Source organism: Solea solea, chromosome 14 (assembly GCF_958295425.1).
Source record: "Solea solea chromosome 14, fSolSol10.1, whole genome shotgun sequence".
NCBI lineage: Eukaryota > Metazoa > Chordata > Actinopteri > Pleuronectiformes > Soleidae > Solea > Solea solea.
In genome coordinates this window covers 19,964,193-19,980,131 of record NC_081147.1, presented here as the reverse complement: position 1 = coordinate 19,980,131, position 15,939 = coordinate 19,964,193, and the positions used below count along the sequence as shown (strand labels likewise).

Sequence of the window (15,939 nt, the reverse complement as noted above, 5' to 3'; positions counted from 1 at the left end):
AAAGCTCCGGGATTCAGACATATAGAGTTAGGACTTCAGGGCACAAGCACACAGATGACGATGTGGCTGTTTGGAGCGAGACGGACCCTGGAATGGGAGCTCAAAATAAATAAATGGTATTCGGTCTGTCTCACCTGGTCAGGCACAGCTCGTAGGCTGAAGATCTACATCAACGGGACCATTCTTCATGAGGCCCATGTGGCGCCAAGCTCACCTCAGAAGCTGACCCCAAGGGGCACGCTGACTTTGGGGGGCTCTCATTTTGTAGGCCAAAATGGAGACGTGCACTTAGAGAGTTGGAATAGCCTGATGGGGGACATCGGTCGGTTCGGGATGTGGTCCAGAGTATGGAGCGCTGAAGATCTGCAGGAGCAGAGCTGTGCAGATGGAGATGTGGTGAGCTGGGACCTGCGGCAGTGGAAGAACACTTGCCCTGTTTTGCCTGACGACAGCTTACACTGTGGTGAGTGGATACAAAAAATGCAATTGTGATATTTTACGATTTCTTTTTTTTTTTGATTATTTAGTTTTCTCCTCCATTATTGTGATATCGCTAACTAGTTTGATGAAGACAAACAGCTACAAGTAGCAGCTACCAGTTAACCTCGAAAAGTATCGGAGGTTCGGTTACCTGTACATCTTTCAGTTCAATTGTCAAACAATTACTTGATTAATCGATTATTAATCGATTACTAAATTAATCGTCAACTATTTTGATCATCGATGAATCGGTTTGAAGCTTTTTTCATGATTAAAACAAGATTTCTGATCGTTTCAGCTTCTCAATTTTGAATCTTTTCTGGTGTCTTTGCTCCAGATGACAAAGAAATCATTTAAAAATGAATCATTTTGGTTTGTGGACACAACAAGACATTTGAGAACCTCATTATTTCCTGATCGATATTTTTTTTAAACGTTTTCTGACATCTTACGCAGCAAACGATGACTCGATTAATCGAGAAAATAATCAGATTGACAGATTGATAATTATGAAAATAATCGTTCTAGTTACGTTTGAATGTATACATTTGTGCTGTGTCCTGATTTGAGATGCTATATTATTAGCAATAACAGCAATAGATCAGTGAATGCTGATCCCATTCAAATTAGATAAAATGTCAGACTGACTGACTAACATGGGATGTGCATTGATTTTGGAAATATGACTCGTGGGCTGTTATCTCAAGAAATGCATCATTCAAATTTGGATTAAGGAGGCAAAGACAACTGATACTACAATGTCTATATTTAAGAAATGAAACTCCTCACATGCTGCAGTAAAACAGTCGACAGTAGGTGAGAGTGCAATGAGTGGGCAGATGCTCGTGTTCCGTTTTCTGAGTTCCACAGTTAGCGATTTCCTCTATAGAACAATTCCTCATTTTAAAGCAGCCTTTTTCATTTTGTTGTTGTTGTTGTTTAGCATGGCCTTTCTACAAAATCCAAATGTGGATATACGCTGTTCCCACTACGGATACTGGGGAATGTCCAGGGTCAGTGGAGGAAGTGACACTGAGACACTGGGTATGAAATCAACAAAACCTTATCAATAACATCAAATGAACAGTCAAATTTGCCTTGAATTCAACGAATTTACCTGCGTTCTGTCATCAATCACCAGCTGCAGAGCATTTTGCCACACAACATTGCTGTCCATGACATTTCCGTGTCGACTCCAAGGTAACACAACCTTTCTCAGCAAAATTATTTCATTTTTTAGCAAAATGACGCAATACTTAGTCATGTTCATGACATTGACAGAGGTCATTAGGTTAAATAGTATATTTTTGAACCTGGTTGCAATCTTAAACACGTGTCTGTAAGTCATTTGTTCTCTGTGTTCTCATACAGCCACGACTGCCATGTGGTTAATAATTCTGCGGCTCTACATGTGTCTCAACAGCCTCAGGTACAGCACTGTTGAGGGTCCTTAGCTTGATTTTCCATGGAGAGAAAGCTGCAATAACCTCAGATACCAGCTGATTAGAGAGCAGACAGTGCTATTTTCAGAGTAAAATGAATGATGTGTGTGAGAGAGCGCTGAGGTTCAGACTAAGACCAACCATTTACCATTGAGTAAATGAAACCATACAAGCTTTTTTAATTCAAGACATTTGTGTTTTCAGGGATCAAGAACGTGTCGCATGTGGTAAGATGAAATCCACATCTACAAACTTGAAAAGTCATCAGATCACAGATCATTGCAGTGTAGATGCATGACAGCACAGTGAAATGTGGACCAAGTCATACATTTTCCCCACACGTGTAGTAGTTTACATGTACATTTATGGCCTGCCCCCAGTTTCAGCTCTGAAATCTACTTGACCGCGGTTCCCGCGGCCGCAGTGGAAGCGATTCAGTCGAACATCACGGCACTGCTGAGTCTGACCTTCACTGACAACCTCCTCAATCTGACAGCTGACCCTGGGAGCATCAGCATACATCCAGTGGGTATGTTAACTTTGTTTTGAACACGTCAGTACAGTTACAAGACGGTCAAACAATGGCTATGCTGTTATTGCTGTCTTGAAAGCATATTGATGTGTATTTACACGCAGTTGACCCAACTATTGCGTATTCACTGAAAAGTGGACAGAAGTAGCAGTAACCCACCAGGGGGCGACTCTGCCCCATTTGAAAAATTAGGTGGAGAGCCTTTTGGTTGCACAATAGAAGTCAGTTTAAATGGAAATCCATGAGAATATATCAGCTATACTTTCCACTTGATTTACAACGTCACTAAACAGTTTCCTGAAGGAGTTAATGGTTTCAATCACTAGTTTGGGTGGGTGGGTCTTCTTCAAATATGGGTGGAGTCCAGTGTAATTGGCAGCTGGTATCACACAAATTCCATTTGCAAAACATCAACAAATCGCAAATCTTGAGGCTTCAAAAAACGTCAGTAGACACTTTCCTGACGAATGAATGATCTCAATCACAGCGTCCCTGGACAGCTAGGCCTGGTTTCAGGTCACGTCTGGACAGGTCTGGTTGTAAAAGCAGTCGTGGCGTCAATGATATCATGACTCTCCCGGCTTAAAAGCAGGGGTTCATTGTGCTGCCAGAAGACTACAGTATGTCCATCTTTATCTACAGTCCATCAATTTGACAATATGGCCTTTAATAGATGACAGGAAATGAGCAATGACACATTGATTATTTGACATTCACTGGATATTTTACTGTTTTCATTCTGTTTTTTCTTCAGAGTTACTCCCTGCGGTCACTGAACCACCACCAACAACAGTTAGCACTGGTGTAACGACTTTAGGTAAGCAGGCAAGTATGAAGGAAACATGCTCATAAGCAGCCGTGGTCCTCTGCAGAACGTCTGAATCATGAGGAATTTGATAGACCGTTTGAGTAGTATTTTATTTTACGTATGTGCAGCCAAATCCGTATTATTTTTTGGATGTTTTTTCCTTTCAATGAAGTCATATATTTCACAGAACCAGGTCCAACTCAAAGTCTTCCGGCTCCACCCACCGACATGTCGACAACAAGAGATCCAGCAGATATCAACGAGACTGTGGGTCAGTTCACCATGCTGTTGTTTCTTTTCGCTGTTTTTGCAAAGCTTTGCGTGTCTGAGTAAGATGTTCCAGAATCTTAGTGCACTGAAACTAGACTTAGTTTTTCCACTGCTTCTGTGGGCTCCACTCCGTACTGTTAGAAACCGCTTTCAAAGGCCTTTTTAAACCATAAAAACAAAACGGAATAATGCAAAGCACGACCACATCTGGAGGCAGGGAAAGCAAAGGAAAGACGAGGAAAGACGAAAACATCGCAGATGCCATCTGCCATGAAACAAACAATCAATACTTCACATGTTTTTTGTTTTGTTTCTTTGTAATAAATGTCTCAGAATAACCGTTGTACAATCACTGACCACATGCTGGCTGAGGTGACTCATCTCTGCTCCTGTTAATTTAACAATTGGTCGTGTCCTTTCTTGTACTCTGCGGAGAGTCTGAGGGACAAACAAAGCTCAATGTTCTTTGATAAACTGTTTCCTGGCTGGGTGATTCACCGTTCATTTGAACTGTCACCCATCGTCTGCCTTTTCATCCCCCGCAGTTCGACCAGATACCTTCTTCAGGGTTCATATGAACTTAACTATGACAGGCAGCCCGAGAAACCCGGAGGAGATCATTGTTAAATGGGTAAGCAACTCTCACACACTTTCAGTTAAAAACTATTTGTTTTGCGTCCACTCAATGTATATTATACTCTGGCAACAAGGTGAAAGACACTCTAGAGAAGAACAACACCATGCGTGTACTGAATCTCATCATCAAGGACAAAGACAGCAGGTGGGTTGCACAGGGTTTTTTATTTATTTTTGTATATGGAATCATGTAAAAGCGCTGATTGGTTCATGTTCATGTGCAACATTTCACAGGAACATGGGCCAAAATAATGGGCGGACAGTGAGTATGAGCCTCAGCTTGGTCTCATTGTGCATCATTTCATGGTTTCATGAGTCACATTACCTCTCATTCCCCTACGTAAACAATTCATACTCCTTCTGTTTTCTTTCTAGATTCCCAGTGTTCAACAGAAACAGTAGGTGACCTGCACGCCATCTGTTTCGTTACCTTATTCACAAACTGTAGCGCTAATTGTGTGTTTTCATCGTCGACAGATATTACTGCATCTTCCAAATTCAGGACTGCAGCAGTAAATCCCTTGAGCAAATGTTTATAGGCATTGTCACGTCACTGACCTCAAAGTATGAAAATGGCTCGGTCACGATTGAAACGAAGGACGTGGTCGTCAGGCACATAAGTATGAAGGATTTCCAACTCAAATGGAAGATGTACTTATTATGGGATACAGTGTGGCAAAATAAAGACTCTGTCCTATGATTATCACTTTTCAGTGCCAGAGAGCTGTTTAGAATCAACTACATCGTCAATCTACGGAGAATACTTCTGGCCGGAGACGTTTCCACAAGCCACCCAGGTCATGGGATGCAAAAAACCAAAAGCACAGAGAGCTTACAGGCTTTGGTAAGATGCTGTTATGACATAAACACAGCACAAAACCACAGGTTATTACACGGTTATAGAGCAGTGTGTTCTTTCATATCATAATGACTTATTATTAAGACAAAAACAAGGTTATTCTCACTGTTTTGTGGCCGAAGCGTGTTGGCGATGCAGTGTATTCTGTGTCGGCACCGCTCTGTGCTCTTTATTGGCACAGAGCCTGTTCATCTTTGTTAGAACAATCTGTCTCCATGGCGACAGCTCAGCAAGATGAGATACTTCCCTCAATTACGTATCCAGACCTCCCACTCTGCACACAAGCTCAGTCGTAATCCGCACAAATCCCTTGCCAGCCTTCTGCTCAGGCACAAAAAAAATCAATTTCCTATCAAGGAATTATTAGTGTAATGATAGACTTGTTTTCAATGTCACAGCGTAATGGCCGCATAATGCAGGTAATCAGTTTTATGATTTCCGAGTAAAGCATCGGATCGATGCTTATTAAGCAGGGGGGGTTTGTTGCGGAACAACTGACGCCGAGGTCACAAGATACAGTGTTTGTCAGGGAAGATGTGACCTATGTAAAAAGCTAACCAGCCAGAAACATGTGCTCGCTGTGACTCTCCTCTCTTTTCAGTGAGTTAGACATTGAAACTGACACGACCAGATGGGCTGAGCCTGACATGAGCAGATGTGACCAACTCGTGACCATTTCAGACCTTGAAAATATCACTGTCACGACTGGTAAGAACACAAGTGAAGTACAGTCTCATTGACTACTGTGTTATACTGTAAGTAATGGAACATTCAGGGAACACATTAACCAAACACTGTAGACATGAAACATCTCCTTTTCTGTAATTAGGGCCCAAGCACGAATGGCAGGGGCCGAAACGGCTCCTGGCACGAATTTGTGTGAGGAACCTATTGTTATCCTTCAGATTATGATTATATCCGTAGCGTAGCAGTAATTTTTGAGGGGGTTAACGTGCATAAAAACTCTTGAAACTTTGCATGGAAGTCAGGTCTCGCAAAAATGCAATATTGGCATAGTTCCCTTGACCTGGGCATTGCTATAGCGCACCCTAAGGTGGAAACACGGGCAAAATTGAGTTCCACCAAATTTCACGGAACTCGGTGGGAAGATGTTATAGACCAAGACGAACAAAAAAAGTCAACAGTAACCAAAGGAAGGTTAAAAAAAAACTAAACTAAAAAAAACGTGCCAATTTGGACTAGTTGTATTTATTTTTGCATCAAAATAAAAACAACAACGCAATCAGAGATGGCAGACTTCACCCCATTCCAAGCCTCTGGCGGCCTCTGTTGGTCATATTGGCAAGTGTGGAAGCACAGACAGACAGAGCCACTAAAAACAATACTTCACTGTAAAAAACAATGTTGCAAAACACACCAACAAGCATTAATGGCAATATTGATTTCCAGATAACGCAGCTGAAGTAGTGGAAATAATTCAGAGCCTGGTGGATGTTCAGTTGGGTAAGAGTCCAGAGCTGTCTTTGTCTGAGCTGAAATCGGTGGTGGCGAAGCTCAATGAGGTGGTTGACATCAGTGCCATCGACCCTGCTGTCGGTTCTGAAATTGTCAACATCATTGCCGATATTCTTCTGTCCAAAACCGAAATGAGACCAGTGGCTAATGTGTAAGTAGAGAGAGAGAGAGGAGTGAGAGTCTCAAACATGCAAAAATACAGTTACATAATCTTGTTTTTGCACATCTATTTTGTGCCTGACAAAAGGGTCCTCAACCTGACAGAGACAATGGGGGACAATATGATTATCCAAAGTGAATCTGAAAGTCTAACAGCGCCATCACTGGCCATCTCCATGGTCAATGCCGATGCGGAGAATTTCAAAGGTCTCACCTTTGGGGTGTCCTCAATTTCTCCTCTGCTGGTTCCACAGGTAAGACAAAACACGTACGAGCTGGTGATCACTCAAAGGTGAGTGATCCACACACATCACACAAAAATATGTTAAAACCGTCCATTGTCTACCGCTTTATCCTCCACATGAGGGTCGCAGGGTTGCTGGTGCCAATCCCCGCTGACATAGGCGAACAACTATCCACTCTCACATATGGGCAATTTAGAGCATCCACTTAATCTCTGCATGTTTTTGGACACGTGGGAGCAAACTCCACACAGAAAGGCCCCGGCACAGTATGCAAACCAGCAACAACCCTCTTGCTGTGAGGCAACAGTGCTAGCCACGTGTCCCACTGTGTGCCCCCCCCGTTCAGTTTCTATAACTTTAATGTCCTTGAACATGCCGGGAACACAGTTAATATGTGGCCTCAAGCAGTCACGGAACATTGAGCTTCAGGCAGAAACCATTTTTCGTTATTATTATGTTGTGATACATAAATGTAATATTATCAACAGTATTATTTTTTGTTTTTTCAGACTTTTTTAAACCACAGTTACACGAGTGGGTCACGGCCAGACACAGTTGCAACAGTCTCTCTGCCATCTGCGCTGCAGTCCTTTTTCAGAGGAAGCAGAACCCGTGTTCAGTTCCAGTTCCACGGCACAATGGACCTTTTTCAGGTACTCTCATTTTACTCCTCCCTCTCATTTGTGTTTATGCCTTGCTGATGGCCAGTGTTTATAGGCCATGTGCGACTGTAAACTCTGTAGCACAACTCTCAACAGTTACGTTGACTTATTCGGGTTGCTAGGTAACAAGTGATGAAGTGGATTTTACACGTTGTTTTTTGTAAGTTTAATAGACTTAGATCAGTTTGCCCTTTTATTTGGTCACTAATTTTCACTTTTCCCAAATTCAACGCCGTAAAAGCAAATAAACGTTAAACATCAAAATTAAAATCTTGTATTACTTTTTTTCCCCCATCATTTGCAGATTAAATAATCTGCAGTTTAAATAAAATGATATTATGTGATATTATCTACATTCCTCCGTGTAACATATATTGTTGATCAAGACTCAAGTAAAACATTATTTTATCCCTTACAGTGATTGACAGCACAATTAAAATAACCACATTTATTTCGTTTTTTACAGGATCCACACATAACTAATGCAACACAGAGCAGCTGCACATTAAACTCCTACATAGTATCAGCCAGTATAAATAACAGCCATGTAATTGACCTGAGCAATCGAGTGTTGGTGACCCTGAGGAACAACAAGCCCAAACAGGTGAGAAAAGGTCGTATTGCGTCTCCATTCGTCAGTGACAAGAAATGATTGTGTTTGTTATTCTGAGATCATCGTCACTTCTCCCGCTCTTTCATAGCCAGAAGACAGCGTGCAATGTATGTTCTGGGATTTCGCAAAGAATGGTGAGGGACTCGTCAGATAGTATGCAGTAGTTGTTTTGGGAACCAGAGAGCTCAATCAAGGGTTCTAGACATCTGAGCTTTAAATCAATCATGATGTGTGTGTTTTATCTTTTTGTGTGTGTGTGTCAGGTGGACAGGGTGGTTGGAGCGGTAAAGGTTGTGAAACCTTCTCTGATTCGTCTTATGAAACCAGCTGTCTCTGTGATCACCTCACACATTTCGCTGTGCTCCTGGTGAGTCATGGATCCGCTTTTTTTATATATATATATATATATATATATATGTATATAAATGAAACCAGGGAACAAACAACTGCGTAATGTGCCAACATAACATTCTTTATGGCAGTGACGCAAGACGCTATTAATAAACCCACCATGAAAACAAAGAAAAACCAACAAATGTTATGTAATTGTAAAGCATGGCATGACAATTTATCCAAACAGTTTCTTGTCCAGGTACAAACATATAAATAATAATAACAATAATGACAATAATAATAAATAAATAAATAAATAAATAAATAGCAAGTTAAATTTCAAATGAGTTATTTAAAGGAACAATTTTTTAAATGCTCTTCCTGCTTGTATATTGTGTTTCAGGATGTGTCCAGAACCCCCATCGACGAGGCGAACAGTTACATTTTGACTGTGATCTCATACCTCGGCTGTGGTATATCCTCCATCTTCCTGGGCATCACTCTTCTCACCTACCTCGGATTTGAGTGAGTGCTGTTGTCGTACGATTAAACAAGTTCATTCTTGACCTGGATAACAAAAGCAGTTCAGTTTGAGATATTTTAGATTTGAAAACCTGGAAATTATCATGACACTATTGTCCAAAAAAAAGTCACATATCTTGAATAAGAATTGTTTGTCATACATTTTAGAAAACTGCGTCGGGACTACCCATCCAAGATCCTCATCAATCTGTCCTTCTCCCTGCTGGGGCTGAGCTTGCTCTTCCTCCTTGACTCTTGGCTCTCCTCCTTCTCAAACTACGGTCTGTGCATTGCTACGGGTGCAGCGCTGCACTACTTTCTGCTCGCGTCGTTCACCTGGATGGGCCTGGAGGCTGTGCACATGTACCTCGCCCTGGTCAAGGTCTTCAATACCTATGTCCCTTCCTACATCCTCAAGTTCTGCGCAGCAGGATGGGGTGAGGCTGAACACGACACACGAAACTTACTGATTTAACAAAAGTACTTGATGATTAACAGACCAATTATTTCAGAAAACATGATATAAAGGTCCAGTGTTTAGCAGTACATTTAACATATGTTTATGGCCGTTTTATAATAAGAATCATTCTGTTTTTGTGGAAAAGAAGGGGTTTGTTTTTGCGTTTGTGTGTTTCTGCAGCCTCACCATTAGATATCGCTATTTTTTGTACTCTGGACCTCAAATGTACTATCGTAGGTGTCTGAACATGGGTAAAACAGTCATGTGTAATGTGTGCATGTGTGTGTTTTCACTTTCAGGTATTCCCCTGGTCATCGTCAGTTTGGTGCTGGCTATAGATAAAGATGCCTATGGTGACACTGCGGCTGAAGAGGCTAAAAACATGGATCAGACCACTGTTCAGTTGTAAGAATTGAGCCAAAGTTGAAATTTAGAGTGCACCATCTCACAAATTGTGAGATTAAATCGTGTTGGTGCTTGATGAAGCGTTTTTAGAATGAAAAATGCTAAAAAAAAAAAATAAGGTAAGGCAGGGCAATGGAAATAACACAGCAGAGGTAACTTTACAAAGTACATAGAGCAAAACGCTACAACAAAAAAAGCAAACAAATGAAAAGACAGAGAGTCTATGCAATAAAAGAGAGAAGATATAAACGAGTAATTAAAAGCATACAGGTCTTAAAGGACCAGAGAAAAATCACAAAACATTAACAAACAGAAATGACAGCGTTCATCAAACATGTAACGTGTAAATGACGGGACTAATTCTCTCCCCCCCTCCAGCTGCTGGCTGCAAAATGACGTCTTCTTCTACGTGACCGTGGTGGCGTTTGTTCTCCTGATCCTGTTGTGCAACATCTCTGTGTTCATTGTGGTTCTGATTCAGATCAGACGACTAAGGTCCAATACAACCGCAATATACACCAGTGGCTTCCTGCATGATTTGCGGGCGGTGGCCAGTCTCACAGTCCTCTTAGGCCTGACATGGATAATGGGCTTCTTTTCCTTTGGCCCTGGCAAAGTGGTCATGATGTACCTGTTCTCCATCTTCAACACTCTGCAGGGTAAACATTCATTTTTAACATGTTTTTTTGGGAACAGTTTCCCATATGTTTCCCTGCACAGGGTGTTGTTTTTGTGATTGTTTGTATATATATACATATATCACCACGGTCTCGAAATGGTTTCACAGCTGTGGTGTTGTCAATATTTGTGGCCGCTTTTCCCCTCATCCCTCAAACCCATGCCTCAGGCTAGTCCCGCTTTCAAGAGTGGAGTTAACAGTAAAAATTAACACTGAAATAAAAATAAACCCTACTAAGAAACATAAACGCTGTTTTTATGCTCTAAGTAAGTATGTAAAATATGTTTTAAGAAAAAATTAACTCTAAAATAAAAATAAACCCTACTAAGAAACATAAACACTACTATAGCTCTAGTAAGCTAGCTACTTTGCCCCTCATCCCTAAAACCCATGCCTCAGGCTAGTCCCGCGTTCAAGAGTGCAGTTAACAGTAATATTTCACACTCAAACTATGATGTATAGTTTGAGTGTAAGTATGTAAAATATGTTTTAAGAAAAAATGAACTCTAAAAAATAAACCCTAACATTACTACTATTACTACACTACTATAGCTCTAGCAAGCTAGCTCTAGCTAGCTACTTTGCCCCTCATCCCTCAAACCCATGCCTGAAGCTAGGCCCACTTTCAAGAGTGGAGTTAACAGTCAAACTGAACACTAAAATAAAAATAAACCCTACTAAGAAACATAAACACTATAGCTCTAGCTAGTTAGCTCTAGCTAGCTAGAGCTATAGTAGTGTTTATGCTCTAGCTAGGTATCTAGCTAGCTATTTATCTAGATAGATAAATAGATAGATAGACAGACCCCATTTCTGTTACACACAACTCAATTTAATGACTATGTTCTGACAGAATGCATTTTTAGATTTGGTCCCCCCTCCTCAATCTGAAAACAATTTCTTTATTTTATTTGGAAGTAAGATGTCTTGCGTTGAATATTAATAATATTGTTTTAAACTGAATCAAACCAGACAGTTTAGAGCTTGTATTTGTAAGAAGAGTTCATTTGTGTGGTCTCTATATCCTGCGTTATTTATTAATCTGATGGCCTGTTTCATATAAATAGAATCAATATAATGACAGAGGACTTTGTTTGCTCTGTTTGCTCCTGTGTCGCAGGGTTCTTTGTATTTGTGTTCCACTGTTTAATGAAGGAAAATGTGAGGAAACAGTGGAGAATGCACTTGTGCTGTGGACCCTTCAGACTCAGTGATTACTCAGGTACTTGCAAAATGAAACACTTGTGCGACATGATGGGAAGAGGCATTTAAACAGTGTATGATTCTTCATTCTCTCTCGTTTTCTGCCAGATTGGAGCCGCTCTGCAACAGTGGGTGGCCACTGCAGAAAGAACAATCTCATCAACTCTGACACAGTCGCCTCTAACAACACCTGCTCTACGAGGAAGGTCTCTGACTTCTCTACAAACTCAGCAGCGAATCATCACCACCAGAGGGCATGAGCAGCCTTTACATGGCCCATCAACGTTTGTGCGCTCTCACAAACGTTGTGAGGATAAAGGATGAGCTGCTCCATCTCTGAGACGGGCTGCTATTTATTTTATTTTTTTGAAAGTGTAAAACCATATATAGACAAGTCACATGAGATGGACTGCTTTTAATATATAACTGTTGAGCTTATAATTGGAAAAATAATGATTTTTGTTTGTAAAAAATACTTAGTGGATGTCATTCATTTAAAGTTATAACAGCTTTCCAGGGAAATGGAAGTCAAGCAGAAAAAGATTTAATTTATAAAATGTCTAAAATATTTTGGAATATTGGCTCTTTTTCCTTTAAGTAATGAAGTATTGTTTTTATTAATTTACCTTTCAACAATGAATCTTATTTGTGTGTTGTTTTTTTTGCTTGAATATATACAATTTTGCACATTTATGAAACAAAAACTAGACACTGAATGTTACAATAAAACAACACCTTGATCTGCTGTCATTACTCTGAGGTGATCTGCCATTAAAAAGAAATCTGTGATGATGTAACATGTCTGTGCTATATTGCATTAAAGCTCAAGATGCTTTATATTTATGTTGCAGTAAGTCCATATTCCTAATGCTGATTGTAAAATGCTCTATAAACGCAAGATGCATCCAGCGGGAAAATCAGTTCCGAGCTGCTGTTGAACAGCTTTTTCACAGAGTGACTGAGGAATGTTTTAATAAGGTGTCATTCACTTTCTGGAGGAACTCGCTGGATGACATTCTGCTCATAGCTGTCTGTGTCCATGAAGCATCACACGCCCTCAGCCAGTCGAACACTCCAAGTACATCTGGAGGATCTGAGAGTGAGATGTTTTGTCTCTAAGAGGAAAGAAAAGAAACGAAACAATCACTTGGTTCTTTGAATGTCTTCGATGACTCGGGTGTTTAGGCTGAACGCAGGTGAGATTTCGTTACTAAATCTCGGCTGCTGCTGCTGCTGCTCGTCTTTGCTTTGATCAACCGGTCAATGCAAGAACACACTGCCTGGTCCTCGCCGGTCAATCATCAGGTCAGGTAAGAGAAGCAAATTACTGATAATATATGGAAAACACAAATAAGTACGTTCATTGAAGCTATATAACTCATTGTCCAATTACTCATTGTGCAGTTTTTGAACATCTTAATCAGTCTTCTTCAAACACAGTCAGCCTCACATAAGTCATTCAGGGGGGATTTTGGTTTAAAATACTATTGATCAACAGGTGAAAAGGAAATCTGCATCACTTACGAGGCGTCTGGTGTGCTCTCTTTTGGTTTTCAGTCACGACTGACCCATGGAGGACGAAACAGATAGCCCGAGAGCTGTGAAGGTGGAGGAGCATTCGCGCTGTGTCATCCTGACTTACTTCCAGGGCGACATAAACACCATGGTGGACGCTCACTTCACCCGTGCTCTCAGTAAAGTCTGCAAGGCCAAGGCTCCTGTAGCAAAGACAAAGAGAATCCGTAAAACTGTCAAAATTGGTGAGCAAAGTAAATAAATAAATAAATAAAAAGTGTGTGACCTAACTGACTTCAAAAAACAACAACATTAAGTTCCATTCATCCTTGACTTCTGTCTTTGTCCCCTGCAGAGGACACCAACTCTTGTCAGTCCAGTGCTCTTGACACATACACAGAGTCACAGGCGGCTCCAGGACCAGGTCGTCTCCTGACGTTTGGCCCTGCAGAAGATGCCCCCTCTGGGTCGTGGCACTCGTTCCCCACCAGGGCGGTTGACGGCCCAGGTTTGCCGTCCATTGCGTACTCCCTGTCCACAGAAGGGCTGAGCCTCACTGGACAGCAATATGCCACGTCTCTGCTCAACCTGCTGCACAGTGACAGGAGTGAGATGGGACCCAGCATGGCCTCCAGCTCCAAGCCAGAACTGCTTCCCAGCTGGACGGTGCCCCCTGGGTTCAGAGAGTCTGTGGATCCTGCTGTCGGATTTGAACCTGGTAAGTCTGCAGCTTACAGTGCATATGTTGAAATTGTTGTTATAACATCCACAGAATCCTGTGTTCAGTGTTTAAGATAAGACTTCATCTTTAAGCTATCACAGGAACACTGTCAACAATAACACTTCCTCATTATGCACACCTGTGTCCTTCCAAGTAAAGTACGAAATCTCAAAAGTCAACAGTTTCTTGTCATATTTACTACGCGTTCAAATTAACATTCATATTCTTTGATGGTCGCCGTGCATATAAAGCAGCGTCGACGCCGCCACTTCTTCACTTTAAAGCAAGAATAACGTGCCACTTTGCACCTGATTCAGAGTTAAGGATAGAAAGTGATCAGTTTTGCACATTATGTAAGCTTTTATCATTAGACAGTAGACAGAGAATCTAACCTGGAGTTCTGTATTTGTAAAGAATAAATGTGAGTGCTTGGATTTTATTTTGTTTTGATAATGTTGTGTGTGAAAAATGATCTATACATTCTATTCCACGAGTGGTATTGAATTTAAATGTTGCTCTCCATGCTTGAAAGCAGCTGCTTCAGTTCACAAATCACTTTCTCTTTGTCTCTATCAGAACGCCATCTGGACAAGAAGGATTTATACTGGTATTGAAGAGAGAGCAACTGGAGTAGCAGAGACAGAGAATGGTTTCCACCACACGAGACAAATCACATTACAACAGCGGGCTTGAGAGTCAAATGAGAACTGATGAGGGAGAAATCTGTCTCTCTCTCCATTTGTTGGAGGAATGACCTCAGCACCTCAGCATGTAACTAACTGGAACAACCTTCTGAAAGAAGGTTTTGACAAACCTGTTCTTCGACTCTGTCATTCCTCTTGTACTCAGAGCGCTGTCTATGTTGTTGCTCTCTTTTGCGGTGGAGTTGGATAAAGGGCATTTTCTTGTATCTCACCGGGCACTTCACTTCTGTTAGTGGACCTACACCAGCAACTAGACCAGTATTACGTAATAACATTGTGAACCTCTTTAAAATGAATAAATTGTGATGTTAATATCTGTCTGCAGTTCTATCTGGATGACTTTTAGTTGTTGATATTTTTTACAGAGCTGGAAACCAATAGTGATGTGTGCAAACAAAAAAGTCTTTCTTTAATCTCAGAATTCTGAATTTATTCTCTGAATTCTGAATTTAATCTTAGAATTCTGCCTTTAATCTCAGAATCCTGATTTTTTCTTTAATTGCAGAATTCTGACTTTAATCTCAGAATCCTGACTTTTTCTTTAATTGCAGAATTCTGAATTTAATCTTGGAATTCTGACTTTTCCCCCAGAATTCTGACTTTAATCTCTTGACCTGACTCACAATTTTGATTTTAATCTCCGAATTTTGACTTTAATCTTAGAATTCTTTACATGTGACCCTTATACTCTTCCGTAGATGTAGGCCTAAAATATCTAGTTGATGTAATTTTGCTTTTATTTAAAAAAACGACTCCATACTGTCACTGACTTTGTAAAGTAACGTGCAACAGATGCACTGTTGTGGTGGAAACACCACAAAGTAAACAACAGTGACACCTGTTGGCAGATTTATAACACGTTTTCAATGCACTGTTTTTAAATTTTTGATATGTAGAGACAGTTTTGATATTGCATATCTCAATATATAAAACAAAATTTATCCAAAATTCAAAAATAAATCCAACAAGGGCTGTTCAGCATGATAAATTATTTTAGTTTTGATGCTTCACATTTTTTTCCAGGACAGAAAACAGGGAATACGGGACTTTTACTTGTATGGGCTATATAAATATATATGTTGTTTTTAGTGTTTTATTTTAAAATGTTTTAATTAAAAGGATTGAATAAATTATGTTCTGGTGCATATGATTTATCATCATGGCCTTTTACTCATTTATACTGTGTAATAGTTATCAAATAAATGCATAAATGAG

The 15,939-nt window shown here is 40.5% G+C and overlaps 2 protein-coding genes across 2 annotated transcripts; both read left to right on the top strand.

Annotated features, from left to right (window-relative positions):
• The first annotated feature begins 50 nt into the window (after positions 1–50).
• Positions 51–12,627, top strand: adgrg4a (adhesion G protein-coupled receptor G4a). Its single transcript, XM_058650269.1, has 27 exons — positions 51–463; positions 1,424–1,524; positions 1,622–1,680; positions 1,852–1,909; positions 2,127–2,149; positions 2,303–2,451; positions 3,209–3,271; positions 3,450–3,533; positions 4,078–4,163; positions 4,243–4,313; positions 4,403–4,430; positions 4,544–4,566; positions 4,646–4,788; positions 4,883–5,012; positions 5,629–5,735; positions 6,438–6,654; positions 6,751–6,916; positions 7,417–7,560; positions 8,036–8,173; positions 8,271–8,316; positions 8,446–8,549; positions 8,919–9,040; positions 9,206–9,474; positions 9,797–9,902; positions 10,281–10,561; positions 11,702–11,803; positions 11,893–12,627. Exons 1-27 carry the CDS (start codon positions 55–57, stop codon positions 12,042–12,044), a joined length of 3,381 nt encoding a protein of 1,126 aa, XP_058506252.1. The 5' UTR covers positions 51–54; the 3' UTR covers positions 12,045–12,627.
• A 177-nt stretch (positions 12,628–12,804) lies between these two features.
• vgll1 (vestigial like family member 1) lies at positions 12,805–15,042 on the top strand. The gene is made up of 4 exons (XM_058650270.1): positions 12,805–13,094; positions 13,342–13,544; positions 13,655–14,017; positions 14,597–15,042. Exons 2-4 carry the CDS (start codon positions 13,355–13,357, stop codon positions 14,632–14,634), a joined length of 591 nt encoding a protein of 196 aa, XP_058506253.1. The 5' UTR covers positions 12,805–13,094; positions 13,342–13,354; the 3' UTR covers positions 14,635–15,042.
• Positions 15,043–15,939: the final 897 nt, after the last annotated feature.

Bases quoted from the DNA above. Each gene is read 5' to 3' on its own strand.
- adgrg4a (XM_058650269.1), top strand. From the start codon at position 55: ATGACGATGTGGCTGTTTGGAGCGAGACGGACCCTGGAATGGGAGCTC. The intron at 6,917-7,416 runs GTAAGACAAAAC...TTGTTTTTTCAG, and splicing joins CTCCTCTGCTGGTTCCACAG to ACTTTTTTAAACCACAGTTA. The intron at 8,550-8,918 runs GTGAGTCATGGA...ATTGTGTTTCAG, and splicing joins CACATTTCGCTGTGCTCCTG to GATGTGTCCAGAACCCCCAT.
- vgll1 (XM_058650270.1), top strand. From the start codon at position 13,355: ATGGAGGACGAAACAGATAGCCCGAGAGCTGTGAAGGTGGAGGAGCAT. The intron at 13,545-13,654 runs GTGAGCAAAGTA...TGTCCCCTGCAG, and splicing joins CCGTAAAACTGTCAAAATTG to AGGACACCAACTCTTGTCAG. The intron at 14,018-14,596 runs GTAAGTCTGCAG...TGTCTCTATCAG, and splicing joins TGCTGTCGGATTTGAACCTG to AACGCCATCTGGACAAGAAG.